The sequence below is a fragment of the Prinia subflava genome, chromosome Z (genome assembly GCF_021018805.1).
Source record: "Prinia subflava isolate CZ2003 ecotype Zambia chromosome Z, Cam_Psub_1.2, whole genome shotgun sequence".
Taxonomy (NCBI): Eukaryota; Metazoa; Chordata; class Aves; order Passeriformes; family Cisticolidae; genus Prinia; species Prinia subflava.
The window spans coordinates 36,339,177-36,354,873 of record NC_086283.1 but is presented as its reverse complement, the minus strand read 5'-3'; the positions used below and the strand labels follow the sequence as shown (position 1 = coordinate 36,354,873).

At 44.7% G+C, this 15,697-nt stretch overlaps 2 protein-coding genes across 5 annotated transcripts in view; one reads left to right on the top strand and one right to left on the bottom strand.

Annotated features, from left to right (window-relative positions):
• ARB2A (ARB2 cotranscriptional regulator A) overlaps positions 1-15,697 on the bottom strand; it is a 259,244-nt gene that overhangs the window by 165,257 nt on the left and 78,290 nt on the right. The window lies entirely within an intron of this gene.
• Positions 9,577-14,503, top strand: LOC134563521 (endogenous retrovirus group K member 8 Gag polyprotein-like). Its single transcript, XM_063421498.1, has 2 exons — positions 9,577-11,064; positions 14,457-14,503. Exon 1 carries the CDS (start codon positions 9,604-9,606, stop codon positions 10,780-10,782), a length of 1,179 nt encoding a protein of 392 aa, XP_063277568.1. The 5' UTR covers positions 9,577-9,603; the 3' UTR covers positions 10,783-11,064; positions 14,457-14,503.

The window sequence follows — 15,697 nt, the reverse complement described above, 5'->3', positions numbered from 1 at the left end:
TTTACTCTTTTACTCACTGCCTTACAGAAAAGCTAGTTTTCCCCATTTCTTGCTTGTCCTTGGAATCACCAATGAAAAACTACTTTGATGCTATTACAGATTTAATTTTCCTTTCTTTGCTATTTAATACAATTTGCCTTAACAGATTTTTTAAATTTACTAATCAGAAGCGACTTCTATTTCCTCCTTTCACAAGCTTCTTGAGAAGATATTTGAATATGATGTGTGATTACAAAATCATTGTTCATTTATATATTACTTCATATTCACATTCAGTAGTTATCAGAAGCCCAAACATACACAATTCTGAACACACTGTAGCTAATGAGTTAAAAGTTAAGCTTACATGCTGGAACAAGCTTTAGATCTGTCTTACTTGAACTTGTCTCCACTCCTTCTCTCCAGAAGTGAGAACATCAAGAGCATCCATGACCATCAAAGCAGGAATGTTTTGCCAACATTTCTGTTTTGCCGAGTCTTTTGCAAATGGTTGAAAATTGTCCTCAATGCAAAGTTTATGCAGGTAGTTTTCTCCTAGGACTTCCATAATAATTTTCAAAATCACCAGCACATACCTTTTTGCCTTTCTCATCTATTATATCTCCAAGTCAAAATATTTTTACATACAACCAAGTATTATCTAACTATCAATCCAGTAAATAAGAGGAGTAGAAGAGAGAGGAGTAGAAGAATTTTAGTCCTTGGTTTTGGGTTCTCCCTCTTTTCTGATCCATGCCTTACCCAAACTCCTACAGAACTGGCAAATTTGGACTTTTCATTTTCTTAGACAAGCTGCATCAAACTATTCTTTAAATCCAGTTTGGAATTTATTATAAATAGCTACAGAAAACGAAAACAGACTTTTTGAAGAATAAATCATCCAATATATTTACTAGTCTTTGTTTATACGGACTTTAAACAAAACATAACTTTCTTTATTCACAGTGAGCAGTATTTTTCCATGAAAATGGCTGCTGATTACAGCATTTCTCTAACAATATTTGGTTTGAGGTTTGGAGATTTCCACAGATCAGCTCAGCTAAACTCTGGCTTTAGGCAGACACATTCTACTGTTCAGAATTTCTGTATGTGAGAGATGAACCATTTTTGTACAGTAAATTGGCTGTAAAATCAGTAGTTGATGTCCAGGAACAGAATAGAGCAGCAATTTTTGCAGTAATTTTTAAGCTACAGAAGCATACAGTACCAAGCAAGTGAAATGCAAAGGATGGCAACTGCTGAGCTGGCTTGTCCTCTATGCAGAATACAAAAACTGAATGACAATGGCCTGTACTAAAGGAACTTAAAGGGATACTGTACATTTGATTTCAATAATTCCTTTAGTCTGGCTACAGATTTGCAAGAGTGGTAGTTAAACTCCAAACTATTGTAAGCTTTCTGCTCTAAAAATATTAATACATACTTTTACGGTCAGCAAACATATTTTCCTTCTAACTGATTTTTAAAAACTCAATCTTTTTAATTATTAAAAATAATCTCAGTTCAAAAAGAAAACAAAGAAATTTACAAGAAGGAAACATAAAATATACAGATTGAAGAAAAAAAAAAAACAACCAGCACCTATATTTTTATGATTTAGGTTAGAGCCATAAGAGATTGAAAATGTAAAAATAAACTCTTTCTGAATTTTGCTAAAGGTGTTAAGACCACTATTTAAAAAGCTAAATGCTTGAATGCTATACATAATGTTAAAAAAGGAAAATGATGGATGTAAAAGCTGAGTCTCTCCTTTGAACTTACAGAACCCACATATCTCTCTAAAACTAATTTTAGTAACTAAATGCAAACCATATAAAAAACCTCAAAACGGTAAAATGACTTTATGCTACTAAAGAATGGAATTTGATATATTGCTGGTCCAGTCGTCCAGTGTTGCTGGAAGAATCACTTTGAATGGTGACAGTGAGAGAAACGGGGTAATCAGAAAGGTATATCTCATTTTACATGATCAGTAGCCATTACAGATACTTATAACTTGATTATATCTGATTCGATAATTGTTGAGGCAGTCAAGACACAGCCTCTCAATGCCACTGATATTTCAAAAGAAGTCAGAACTTCCCAAGAACCTATTATTTTCAGAGCAATCTTTTCATTGATTGATACATTACAGATGTATCTGTATCTATATCTCTATCAGCATCACATAATTCTGAACCAGCTACCTGAAAAATTACATGGCTTTAATTATCTCAATTTGAAATTGAAAATTTTCAATCTGATCTGTTTTCAAACAGATGATTCATTCTTGAAAGCTTTTCTAATAAAATAGGAGTTTTATTCACCTGAATGAAACCTGCATTTTCTGGGACATAATAAAGGCTTCCTACATTTTCGAATATGTTACTGATATTTGATTCTCAAAATACTAACTGGCAATCAGAAAACCAGTGTCAAAGACTACTCCTCATAAACCCAGGAACACCACACACAAAACCAGAAGTCATGTAAAAGAATGGATATATGTCCTTTATTTTCATTTAATAACAAGTCTTTTTTTGAGATTTCAGAGGAATTAACACCTGTGCTATGAAGTCCAGCCTGCCATTCTTTGGCCATGAAAATCCTAGAAAATACACTGAAATAAAATTCACCTTGCACAGAATGCTAGAATAAACCACTTTTTTACTAAATATATTAAACACAAGTGAAAAACAAAGGTAGTCATTCCAACATTTGCTGAAGAGATGCCAAAAACATTTGCAGTAAAAGAACCCAAAAGTCCTCTATTCTGCTAAAAAAATCTACTGCCGGCCTTTCTCCCGAAACACTGCTGAGTTGAGCAGGAAGCTCATTCTTTCATTTGCTGACAGGATGAATATTCTAAAATTCATTTATTTAGCTTATATATAGATAAGTATATAAGGAATTGAACTGCAGAGGTGTGCTAATATTTGGCAAATAATTACATATAAATTTCCACCTCAACAACAACGAGATTTTAACAGAAAGAACGTTTAACACTTCATACTGAAAATGGAAAAGCACAATATTACGATTAATTTTGTACAAACAATTGACAACATGCTATGTAATTTTATAGTAACAGGAAACATGATCAGTATGCAAAATCAGAAAATCCTCAGGCCAGATATGCAAACACCTGTATTTATCATGAAGTACCACTGACATACCCATAGTCAAGTCAGCCACACTGAAACCTTCCTAACCAGTGCATAAAAGCAAATTAAGGGCAATGTTCCTGACAAACTACCGCTTTTGAGAAGAATTTTCAAATTCCATCTCGGGGTTTTTCTTAGCATTCAGTGCTCTGTTCTAACTATGGGCTCCAAGCGGAAAGATGCAGGGTCCATTAGCTACTTCTACAAATTCTGTATCATAATAGTGAAGATGTAAATAAAGACGTCTTATAAGACATAAAGGTGTTCAAAATAAAGATTTAAAGTGCTAATATAAGACTGAGATTAATAATAACAACAACAACAATAATAATACTTTAACCCTGTAATTCTTCAAATGGCAAGAAAATTATTTTGACACAGTAAGGATTTGAGCAAGGCATACACCCTTCCTCATCCTTTTTACTGCTACAACTTTTTTCTGCTTTTTCTGCTTTCTTATTTTTTCTCGCACACTTGCACTGAGAGAAATAATCCATATTTATTTTAATATAAATTTGATACCGCTGTTTAATTTTTCTAAATGAAGTGCCAGAAACTAACATTTGTAAAAAAAAAAAAAAAAAAACTTACCACACTTGAGCTTTGCTGGGTTTACAACAACAAACAAACATCTCACTCTGAAAAAAACAAAAACCTAAGCAAGAAGAGTAGTGGTACAAAGCATTTTAGGAATCTTAATGGGACAAAAGCTGCCTTTGTAATTGGACCGCAAAGCCCTGTAAGTATTCAAGGTGACACGGTTGTGGAGGGAAGGGAGAAGCACCATATCATTGGCAGGTGCAGAATCTTTAATCTAGCATTTAAAGGCCACCATTCCCAGAATGCGGCAATTGGGCTAACAGGATTGACACTGGGGAACTTGTTCAGCAAGTACACCAACGTCTGAATGGTGGGGATTTCTCTCAGCAGCTGCCTGAACGTCAATCAGCTGAAGGGGAATGTCACAGAGGTCACAGTTTGGGGCTGTTCTCTATGCCTGACATTTCTATCCGTTAGTCAGAAAGACAATGAGAGAGGGACAAAGCCCAAACATTACCATAGTCCCATTCAGCAGTGAAACAAAATTGAGGGGAGTGGGAAAGGCCTCCAGACACAAAATGATCAACAGAAGAACAACTCAACCTACCCTCCTCAAGGGAAAAATCAGGAGAGTGCCACAGCAACAAACTGTCCCGGGCTACAGGGACAGCGACAGCTCCAAGAGGCAAGGTTAATCCCACAGAAAGACGTCACTTTTCAGTTCAACACTGAAGTTTAGTAAAGCTTATTTCCAAACAAAACTGAATGTCTTCGTTTGACCTTGTGGGCAAGGCCTTTCAATGTGAATAGTCTAGGTTTAAAAAAAATCCAAAAGGCAATTACAAATCATAGGAACAGTGGTAGAACATTATAAATTAAGAAATTTATAATTCAGTTATATAAAATAATGTGATTAGATTAGACTATCTATTAACCCATACATCTAAAGCACAAGGAGATGAAGGCTAATCTAGGAGATAAACTCTAATATCCAAGAAATAATTTTCTGTAAAACCACAGTTAAAGCAGCCTTGTCTATCATTTAGGTTGACAGTCTTCATCTCTGTACAACAGGCAAATTAAAACCAGAGACATTTTGCAAACATAAAATCCCAGCCTTCCCAGAGGAGGAACTTGGGTTAAGTAACCTACACAGAGCAAAATTATTTGAAGTTTACTTTTGACTTTGATACTTCTCCAGTGCTAAACAAATTGCTTAACTTTGCCTCTTCATTTTAACTTCAGGAAAGGATTAATAATTTTTACTAAAATACTCATATAAACTAGAAGACCAAGCACCACACATGGTACACCTCAGCACAAACCCCATGGTTAATATAGACATGTAATTTAAGAATAATTCTTCAGAAATAAATTGAGTACAAACTGACATCAAAAGTTTAATAATCTACAGAGACAGGCATTTAGGATCTAAAAGTAATAAGGAGATACGTGCAAAGATGAGAGAGACTAAACACTGTCTGTCTGGAATCCCAGTAACTACTTCAGCCCTTCATTTAAAGGATGCATCATGCAGGTCAGTTGCACTTGGTAACACTCATCACCAGATCATCATACATAAACAAGGGGGGAAAAAAATTCACCTGAGAGAACTGAGCCTCCAGATCTGTATCTCCTTGCAAGTAATGAACACAACACATACGTGTGAACAATGACTTACTTCCATAGTGATACTTATAGGTTTTTGCTCTGTCCGTCACTAACGATTTTTACCCTTCAATCTCTCCTTTGCATTAATAAAAGGGCACAGAATCCCATGGTACATGAACAGGCTTTTAACCAACTTGGAAGGTAAATTAAATAAAAACGTTCGTCAACAACAGAAAAGATACTACACACCAGACTGCCAACATTTTGTGGAAACATTTGCCATAGAAATTGAAATTTGATTTCTTATCCTTTTTATCTAAAATTCACAACAGATACCTTATAACTGAAACAGGTAAAAGAAAAATCTCTTTTTTCTCTAAACAGTTCATTGACACAAACTAACACAAATAGCAAATTTTGAGTAAACAAATGAGAAAGACCCCCAGAGTCATTCAATTGTACAAATTTGTTCTTTTTAAGACTTCTGCCTGTGCAGTGGAAAACACAGCTTTAAATTTGTGCAAGCATGGCACAAATGCTAGAAAAACATAGGGTTTGAAAGGCGAAGGTTTCTGCATGGTTGCATGGCCAGATGTTTTTTTTCAGGAAGGAGTATACTCCCACTGCTTCAAGAAATGTAAGAAAAGCAGAAGTTTGCATACCCTCCCACATCAGGGCTATGGACTTCAACAGTCAAAAAAAATTCCTCAGAACTTGTAATACTGGGTATTTGCATCCACCATACATACACTAATGCTGAGTTTTGTAACAAATGAAGTTATTAGAAGGCGTTTTTATCTGTGATGGATGACACAGGAGGTTGCAAGTCAGAGAGTTAAAATAAAACCCTGAAGAAATGGAAATAAAAATAATGCTTATATTGCACAGAACTGGTGCACCACACATTTACAAGAATATATACAAGTTCCATCTGTGGATCCCTAGTCTGTAATCACTCATGACATCAAGACATTGTTAAAACAAAAAGAGGGCAAGTTCCAGTTATATTGCAATGAACCTTGTATACAGAAGAAATTAAGTCAGCATACTTGATTTTCTCACTACTGATAACTATAAAAAGCTAGACTCTTAACTTTCAAAAATGAGTCAATAAAATAGCCATGAAATGTATTCATTTATTTGTCTGGGGTTTTGTCTTACCTTAATCACAATATCATACTAATTTTTTTTGGTAACTCCTTTCTGAAAAACTATTCCCAAATTACTTACAATAAAAACTATTTTTCAACATTGTGAATGTAAAACCGTTGTAAATGACAAATTCCTGGAGCCTAAGGGGAAAAAACCCAATCTCTTAATGCTAAAAATGTTACTCAGAACTGTTTTATTAGTTGCTATTAGTATCTATCATTCACAAAGAAGTACTAGGAATTTTGAAGGAACAACTTAAAATGCTTCAGGTTGAACTGCAAGGCAAAAGTAAGCACTGTAAATGCATACTGTACTATTTCATAAAGTGAATATCTGTAGCTGGATATGAAATAAAGCAGGACTAGACTTGTATAGCACTGTTCACTTTTTACAGTTGATCTTCAGTATGCTTAAATATTTGACACCACCATAGTCTATTCCTTTCTCTGTAAAAGTGCATTTTTCAAGAATTAGATATTATATCTCCAAAAAAAGGTAAATCTTCTTTAGCTAAGCACTGGACAATAGAAAAAATATTTAAGAGATCACTTATAAAGGAGAAATGAAAGCATGAAAAATGAACGGCTGCAAGCTAAAGCAAACCTATATCCAGAAACTGCACAAATAAAAGTGTGAAAGAAAAACAGAACTTCACTGCTGTTCTTTGGTAACTTTTGAAGACTATTGCTGTTTCCTCTACTGTACACTCTTCCACAAAATTGGGCATTACAAATCTTCAAACCATTTGAGAGCTATCTTATTACACAGAAATGGCAGATGGCCACCTGCAAATGGATTGTTCCACTTTCAATGCCAACCCATTTCATTGTCCTCTGTCATTTAGGGTTACCTTGACAAAAAAAATTATGTTGTTCTTTGGGGATAGTGGGCTACATCATAGTTTTATCTGAATTCAAAAAAAGTATTAGATGTGGTGGTGTGGATGGTTGGACTTTCCCCATTTCAGTATGTTAAACCTCAGTTGGACTCCACAAAGAAAGTTGGGACAGTGTAAGCAGAAACAAGCAGGTGCTGTGAAGGACTGTGACAAGGAAAAGAAGGACAGACGAGGGAGAGGATTTAAAGAGAGAGACTTAAGGAAGAAGGAGAGGGTGCTGAAAGAAGGATATAGGAAAGAGGGTTTTGAGGCAGAGAGAAGTTGAAAGATATATGGGTGGTTTACCAAGTAGGAAGGATTTAGATATGTGGAAAAGATGAAAGGCTGGTGGGTCCTATATTGTATGTTCTGCACAATGTTGTATGTTCTGTACACCCCCCCCTTAATTGAAATTCATAAGTTCCCCTTGGTCACATGTTACCTTTTCCCCTCTTCCCGCCACTGTGTTATCCCTCCCCTATCCCCTAACTGGTTCAAGGCTTGCAACCCTTCCCCTTATCTCCCAAGTGTCAAGGTTCCATTGGTTGCCGCAAAGAGGGACTCCCATTTCTCCTCCCCTACCCCGAAAGCATATAAGCTGGTGCATTTCTTTGTTCGGGGTCCAGTTCCAGTTCAGCCTGGTTCCACTTCGGTCTGGACAGTGCTATGTTGGATTAAAGTTGTGGTTCCTCTGTCTGGCTGGCTGGATCCTCCTTTCTCGCTCTTAGCGCGTCGCTTCAGTTATCCTACTGCCGTTCCGGCCTCTCCCAGGGACAAGAACCCACAGGGCTGACCCCTTCGTTCCGCTGAGGGGCAGCTCGGGTTCCGCTTGCTCCGGTGCCTGGGCTGGCTCGGGGTGAAGCCAAGGGGCTTAGTAGCGGCACCGCGACAGGTGGCTGGCACCCCAGATGGGACCCTGAGGAGAAGCCTTGAGTTTCCGTGGAGGCTCTTGTCTTCCCTCTTTGTGGTCCCCGTGAGGATTGGCGGTGCTTGCACCAGGCGCGAGCACCGAAGAGTTTCAGATCCAGGGCGGTCCCACCGCTGCGAGTCGAGCAGCCTCTTCGGAGGAGCGCTCCTCGCAGATCCAGGAGGCAGCTTCGTCGGCAGCACTCCCGGCGAAGTCTTCTGTGCGCTGAGGGTTCCCCAAGACCGCAGGTAAGTACCCTCCGTCGGGGGCACGCGATCAGGACCCCCTCTCCAAGCCACGGGGGAGGGCTCCGAGGAGAAGTCTGCGCAGGACCGGGGGGTTAACGCTTTTGTTTTCGCTCCCGGTTTGGTCGTGCCCAGGCGGTTTTTAGTTCTTTTCGTTCGGGTTTGTTTCGTTCGAGTGCTCCTGCCAGCTCTCGAGGGAGGCTCGGAGCTGGGGGAGAGTCGGGTTTTTGGGGACGTTGCGTGTGCCGCGCGCCGGGAGGATCGGTGGCTTTAGCGAGTGCAGGGTTGCCCGGTTTTTAAGTTGCGGCAGTTACGGTTTTCTGTTTGAGATTTAGTTGGTCCGGTCTTGGGTGAGGGTGGTTTTTCAACACCGGCGAGATGGGTGCCTCGCTTTCGACCACCCAGAAAGGAGTTTATTATGTTCTTGTTAGAGTTTTGGAGGAGAACAAGGTTCAGTTCTCCCGCGGTTCGTTAAAAAGGCTGGTGCGGTGGCTTTCCGTGCAGTTCAGTAACACGTCTGAGGAGCTTGTGAGGAACCCCCGTTACTGGGAGGCGATCGAAAAAAAGGCGGCCAATTCGGATAAATGTCCCCAAGATTTTATGTTTTTGATTGTCAAATTTAAAACGATCGCTAACAGCTCTCCCCTGCATGAAAAGCCAACGCGACCGCCCGCCCCAGTTTCCCGTTCCCCTTCTCCCAATCCCCGTGTTCCTCGGAAGGGAATTCTGAGGAGAGCCGCAGACCCTAGGTCTGCCAGCCCAGGCTCTCGCCAGAACTCCCGGTCCCCCAGCCTCAGCAGTCTTGTCCGGACTGCTGAGGAATCCTCGGGTCGCCCTGGACAAGCGGCCCGGGGACGCAGCCCTTCCCCTGTTTCCCCACGTTGTCGACCAAAAGTTAGATTTAATCTTGCTGCGTCACAGGAGCCACAAGATGGCGCCTGCGACACACAAGATGGCGCCCGTTCGCGCCGTTCTCCTACCCCTCCCCCGCGTCCCCCCCCCCCGAAATCCAATCCCTTCCTTGACCCAACCCCTTCATACCCGCCCAACCCCTTTTATCTGCCCAACCCATTTTACCCCTTGGTCCCTCCCACACCCGCCCCCTCTGTTCCCTCCCTTGCTCCACCCATGGCTCCTCCCACATACCCGATGTCTCCTCCCTTTGTGGCCGCCCAAACCCCGCCTTCGGTCCCTCCCTTTTCCCACGCTGACACTCCTCCCACTCCTGCCCCCTGGCCCGCCCTAGGGGCGGAGCCAGGCACTTCTCCCCACCCCGGAAGGAGGCCATCTTGGAATGGTAGTTCCCACGCTGCCTCTTCCGGTTCCCACGGTAGGGAACCGGAAGACAACAGCGATGGAAACCAGGAAGTGCATCTCTCAGCTGCGCCTGTCACCTACCGAAGGGCTCGCGGGGGTGGCGACCCTAAACCGAATTGGCAGCCATTTTCACAAACTATAATTCGAGATTTATGTAAGGCGCACAAAGAGTTTGGGAGAGAGAGCCCGTACTTCCGCGGCCTCCTTCAGGCAGACCTAGCAGCTGCGACAACCCTTCCTGCAGACTTAAAGCAATTATTTTCTTGCCTGATGACACCGGCTGAATTTGAATTATGGCTTGCTGCGTTTAGGCAAGCCCTGCGGGAAGAGCTGCCGAACCTGCCACTCCCAGCAATTGATGAGGGAGGTAATCCCCTTACTGTTGAATTGCTGGGAGGAGAAGGTTCCTTCGAGTCCCCTCAAATTCAGGCACTGCTCATTCCACCAGCAGTTTTGCCTAGGGTGCGAGACCTGGCCTGCAAAGCCTTTTTCACGATGCAGCCTCGTGCACCCCTGCCGCCATTCACCCAGATTAGGCAAGGGGACACAGAATCATTTGTAGATTTCGTGGACAAGATGACTAGGGCTTTAGAAATACAAGTAACGGACGGGCTCGCCCGTAAGAGAATTTTGGAGGAGATTGTTTTTGCTAATGCTAATAATGTGTGCAAACAAGCGATTTTAAGTCTCCCTCCAGAACCCCCACGGACTCTACAGGTGATGCTGCAAGTTTGCCAGCAAAAGGTCCCTTTCCTGCTTCAACATATGACCACCACAAGCAAGCAGGGAACTCGGCAGGTGCATGCTGCGGAAGATGCGACTCTTCGTCGCCCACAGGCTCGCAAGCTGGCAGCGTCGAACCCAGCCAGAGCACGGGTCGAGTGCTACCTCTGCCATGAAAAAGGGCATTTTGTGAGCCAATGCCCGCATAACTTGCTGGCAAAGCCTCGGCCGCAGCAGGAGGACTCCGAACACAATTCAAAAAACTAGGGGGGGAGTGCGGGCCCACCCGGCATGATGACCCCAACAGGGTGGGCAGTGCAGAAGAGAAGGCAGTCAACGCCTTCGGGGGTCACTGGACCAAGACAACTATCTCGGACTGGCATTTCCTTTACCCTTCCCAGGAGGGAACTTTCCCGGACTTGATGTTAACACCATTTTGTAAACCTTACAGGTTGAGGCTCACTCACAGTGCGCACCTCAGAGATACCAGCTGGTACCCAGTTCGCGTGGATTGCGAAGACCTTCTGGACTGGCCGTTTCAAAGGAAAGGTAAGTTCATTGTTGTTGGGGACTGTAAATACACTCCGCAAGACATTGAGGTATACCCGGGGACCTATAAGGGTGACCCCAGGTTCCTCAATGTCTGGCTGCGTTCCACTCATCCCCCAGCTTTCCACCCAAAGGGACAAATAGTGGCCCAGGCAATTCCACACACCAGGCCAGATCAGTATCAGGTTTACCCTGAGGAAAGGCCACTTTCAGTCAACGCAGTGCATCGGATCACAGAAGAAAAACCTATAATACAATGTACGATGTCCATTGGGGATGAGTCCGTTAATAAAGGTCTTCTTTTTGACACAGGAGCGGATGTCACGGTCATTCCCACCCGGGAGTGGCCGTCACATTGGGCCTTGGAGGACGCGCCGGCGAATATCTCCGGAGTAGGGGGTTTTCAATCGGCTAAGAGATCAGCGCGCATGGTGAAATTCACGGGGCCGAAAGGGCAATTGGCATATACGCGCCCTTTCGTTTGCAAATATGAACGGCCCCTGCTTGGTAGGGAGCTCATGTCCCAATGGGGGGTCACAATTAGTATCCCAGACCCCCCTCAGGTTTTTTGCCTAGCGGTCACTGAGGAGCGCCCAATCCTCAAACTGAATTGGAAAACGGATAATCCAGTGTGGGTTGACCAGTGGCCGCTATCCAAGGAGAAATTAAAGGCGCTCGAGGAGCTCGTGGAGGAGCAGTTACAGAAGGGTAATATCGTGGAAACGAATTCCCCCTGGAACTCGCCCGTCTTCGTCATTCGAAAGAGTGACGGAAGGCGCTGGCGCCTCCTTCACGATCTTCGACAAATTAATAACGTTATAGAGGACATGGGATCCCTCCAACCAGGAATGCCATCCCCTGCCATGCTGCCCCGAAATTGGAATCTGGCAGTTATTGATCTGAAGGATTGCTTCTTCCAAATTCCCCTACATCCGGATGACGCACCGCGTTTTGCCTTCTCGGTGCCTACCATCAACCGAGCGGCCCCAAGGAAGAGGTATCACTGGAGGGCTCTTCCCCAAGGTATGAAGAACTCCCCGGTGATGTGCCAGCTGTACGTCTCTTCCTTGCTGCGTCCTGTGCGCGCAGCCGCGGAGGAGGTTATCATTCACCATTACATGGATGATATCCTCATTTGCGCCCCAACAACAAGCGAACTGGATAGAGTCCTCACACGCGTAACAGATTTGTTAGTTGCTGCAGGGTTTGAGCTGCAAGCAGAGAAGATTCAGCGGATGCCACCCTGGAAATACCTGGGGCTGGAAATCGGACGGCGGACCATTGTTCCCCAAAAATTGGCTATCCGGACATCAGTCCGGACCCTTGCGGATGTCCATCGACTCTGCGGAGAGTTGAATTGGGTGAGGCCCTGGCTGGGTCTCTCCACGGAGGATCTAGCACCCCTCTTCGATTTATTGAAGGGGGGAGATGAGCTTAGCTCTCCCAGGGCGCTCACCGCGGAGGCAAGGAAAGCACTGGAGAAGGTACAACAGGCGTTGTCATCACGCCAGGCGCACAGATGTGACCCCGGCTTACCCTTTCGGTTCGTGGTGCTGGGTAAGCTCCCGCATCTTTTTGGGGTCATTTTTCAGTGGGATTCGAACACCACACAGCATGACACCAAGGGCCACGGGGGGAGAGATCCACTGCTGATCATAGAGTGGGTCTTTCTTAGCCACCACCGGCCCAAGAGACTTACGAGGCCACAAGAAATCATGGCTGAGCTGATCCGCAAGGCACGTACGCGCCTTTGCGAGTTGGCCGGTTGTGACTTTGAGTGCATCCATCTCCCCATCAAATTATCCTCGGGCCAGATCACCAAACCCATGTTGGAAACTCTGCTTCAAAATAATGAAGCTCTACAATTCGCTCTGGACTCTTTTACGGGCCAAATTTCAATTCATCGGCCGGCCCACAAATTGTTCAATCTGGATGGAAATTTTGAATTGGCATTGAGGAGTGTCCGAAGTGTAAAACCACTCCAGGCCTTGACCGTTTTTACAGACGCGTCCGGGGCTTCTCACAGGTCAGTGATGACCTGGGAGGATCCCGAAACTCAGCAGTGGGACAGTGATGTTGAAATCGTTGAGGGTTCGCCTCAAGTCGCTGAGTTGGCCGCAGTCGTCAGGGCATTAGAGAGATTTCCCGGACCGCTAAACATAGTTACCGACTCTGCCTATGTTACAGGGGTAGTGTCCAGAGCTGATCAGGCAGTATTACAGCAGGTTTCCAACGACGCGCTTTATGCGCAGCTCTCGAAGCTTATAAAGCTTGTGTCCCACCGAGAGCACCCCTTCTACGTGATGCACACAAGGTCGCACACCGATTTGCCAGGGTTTGTTGCAGAGGGCAACAGGAGAGCAGATGCTCTCGCTGCTCCTGTGACAAAGACCCCACTGCCTGACATATTTCAACAGGCACAGCTCAGCCATGCTTTGTTCCATCAGAATGCACCAGCCCTGGTCCGCCGATTTCGTATCACCCGGCAACAGGCCAGGGCGATTGTGGCTTCGTGCCCATCGTGTCAATCCCACTCCGTGCCGACCATGCACGCCGGAGTCAATCCCAGAGGGCTGGGAAGTTGTGAAATCTGGCAGACCGACGTCACCCATGTGGCGGCGTTCGGGAGACTCCGGTACGTGCATGTGTCTGTTGATACCTTCTCGGGTGTAGTCTATGCCTCCGCACACGCAGGGGAGAAGGCCTCCCACGTCATCCAACACCTCATTCAGGCCTTCTCTTTCATGGGCATCCCCAAGGAAATTAAAACAGATAATGGCCCTGCGTATACTTCCAGGGAGCTTGCAGATTTCCTGCAGCAATGGGGAGTTGAGCATAAAACGGGCATCCCTCACTCCCCCACGGGTCAGGCCATTGTTGAAAGGACTCATCAGAACGTCAAACGGGTCCTTCAACAGCAAAGACCAGTCCTGAAGGTTGAAACTCCATCAATCAGATTGGCAAGGGCACTTTATGTGTTAAATTTCCTAAATTGTTCTTATGAAAAACCAGATCCGCCCGTTGTGCGGCATTTCAATAGCAACCGCGACTGGGACCTGAGTGAGCAGCATCCGCCGGTGACCGTAAGGTTTCCCGAAACAGGGAAAGTGGAGGGTCCACTGACGCTTTTGACGTGGGGGCGCGGGTACGCCTGCGTCTCCACTGATGCCGGGCCGAAGTGGATACCCTCCAGATGGGTAAAGCCTTATATCGAAAGAAAAACAAAAGTCCGAGAAAACGAAAAGCCTCAAGTCGCCTCCGCGGCTCTCCGCCGCAGAAGGCGTGAGTCCAGTGACTCAGAGGAAGAGGAGGAGCAGTCAGAAGGCTGGGAGGACCCCTTTTTCTGTGATTTCCCACTTTGTAACGATTTGTTTTTCTGAGTTTCTGTTTAGATCCGTCCAACCATGAGCGCCAAGACTGCCATCAGTTCAGCCGTCCTCTTCGCCAGTCTCCTGACCATCGCCCAGGCGTGGCTCGTCCCCCAGCCGCAACAGAACGTCTGGGCTGTCTTGGCCAAATCACTGGGCCAAGACCACATATGTCTCAACCAAGCGAGTGCCGCGAATCCCATGGCATCCTGCCTCGTGGGGATCCCATTTAAAGATCGTGAGATGCCCAAGATGCTTCTAGGTTATGCTCAAAAACTTAGACAAGAAGCTGCTAAAATGGAGCATAACCTAAAGCATGCCCATTACATCGTCGCGTGGTACAATTATATTAAAAGTCTTCCAAAGTTAGAAAACGAGCCTCAGGAGCTGGAGCTTCTAGGTTCCGCCAGAGCCGAATCTTGTTTTCATATCCGCAACGACCACGTCCAGCGTCACCACCGTCATTTTGTCTCCTCCAAAGCCCATTTTAATACTCATTGGTGCAACGCTGTGTCCTTTAGTTATCCTCCAATCCCTCCCCAAAAATCAGCCCAAGTCTTTGCCCATCCCCGCCAACTTCCCAGGGGAACATTCTTGATTTGCGGAGACCACGCATGGGCAGGTATCCCCTGTCACCTCTCCGGAGGCCCGTGCACCTTTGGGACCCTCGGATTGTTTTCACCCAACAAATCACAAATTTTGGATTGGGTTACACAAAATTCTACAAATGGTGCACATCTATTGGCACACTCTAGAAAGAAGAGAGAAGACTACTCTCTCAAAAAATTGGCAGACGATTGCGATGAGGAAATTATCCATTGGAGCAGATCTAAAGGCATCGCAATCACAGTATTTGCGCCGTGGGTCGCCATTGCTAAGACCCTCGGAGAATTAGGCCATTTGGAATGTTGGGTAGCTAAGCAATCCCGTTTGACTTCTAGGGCCCTATCAAACCTCCTGAAAGATGAGGAAATTACGAGGCAGGCAACCCTCCAGAATCGTGCAGCCATCGATTACCTCCTGCTCCTCCACGGTCACTCGTGTGAGGAGTTTGAGGGGCTCTGCTGCTTTAATTTGACATCTAGGGCCAAGGGGACTCGCGAGGCACTCAAACAAATGGAAAACATGATAGGAGACATCAAGCAAGAATACGGGGACTGGCTCAGTAATTTATTCAAGGGATGGGGGATCTCGGGTTGGACGGGATCGATTCTTAGAACTGTTCTGTTAATTGTTTTTGTGCTTTTTGTTGCTATTGCCAGCCT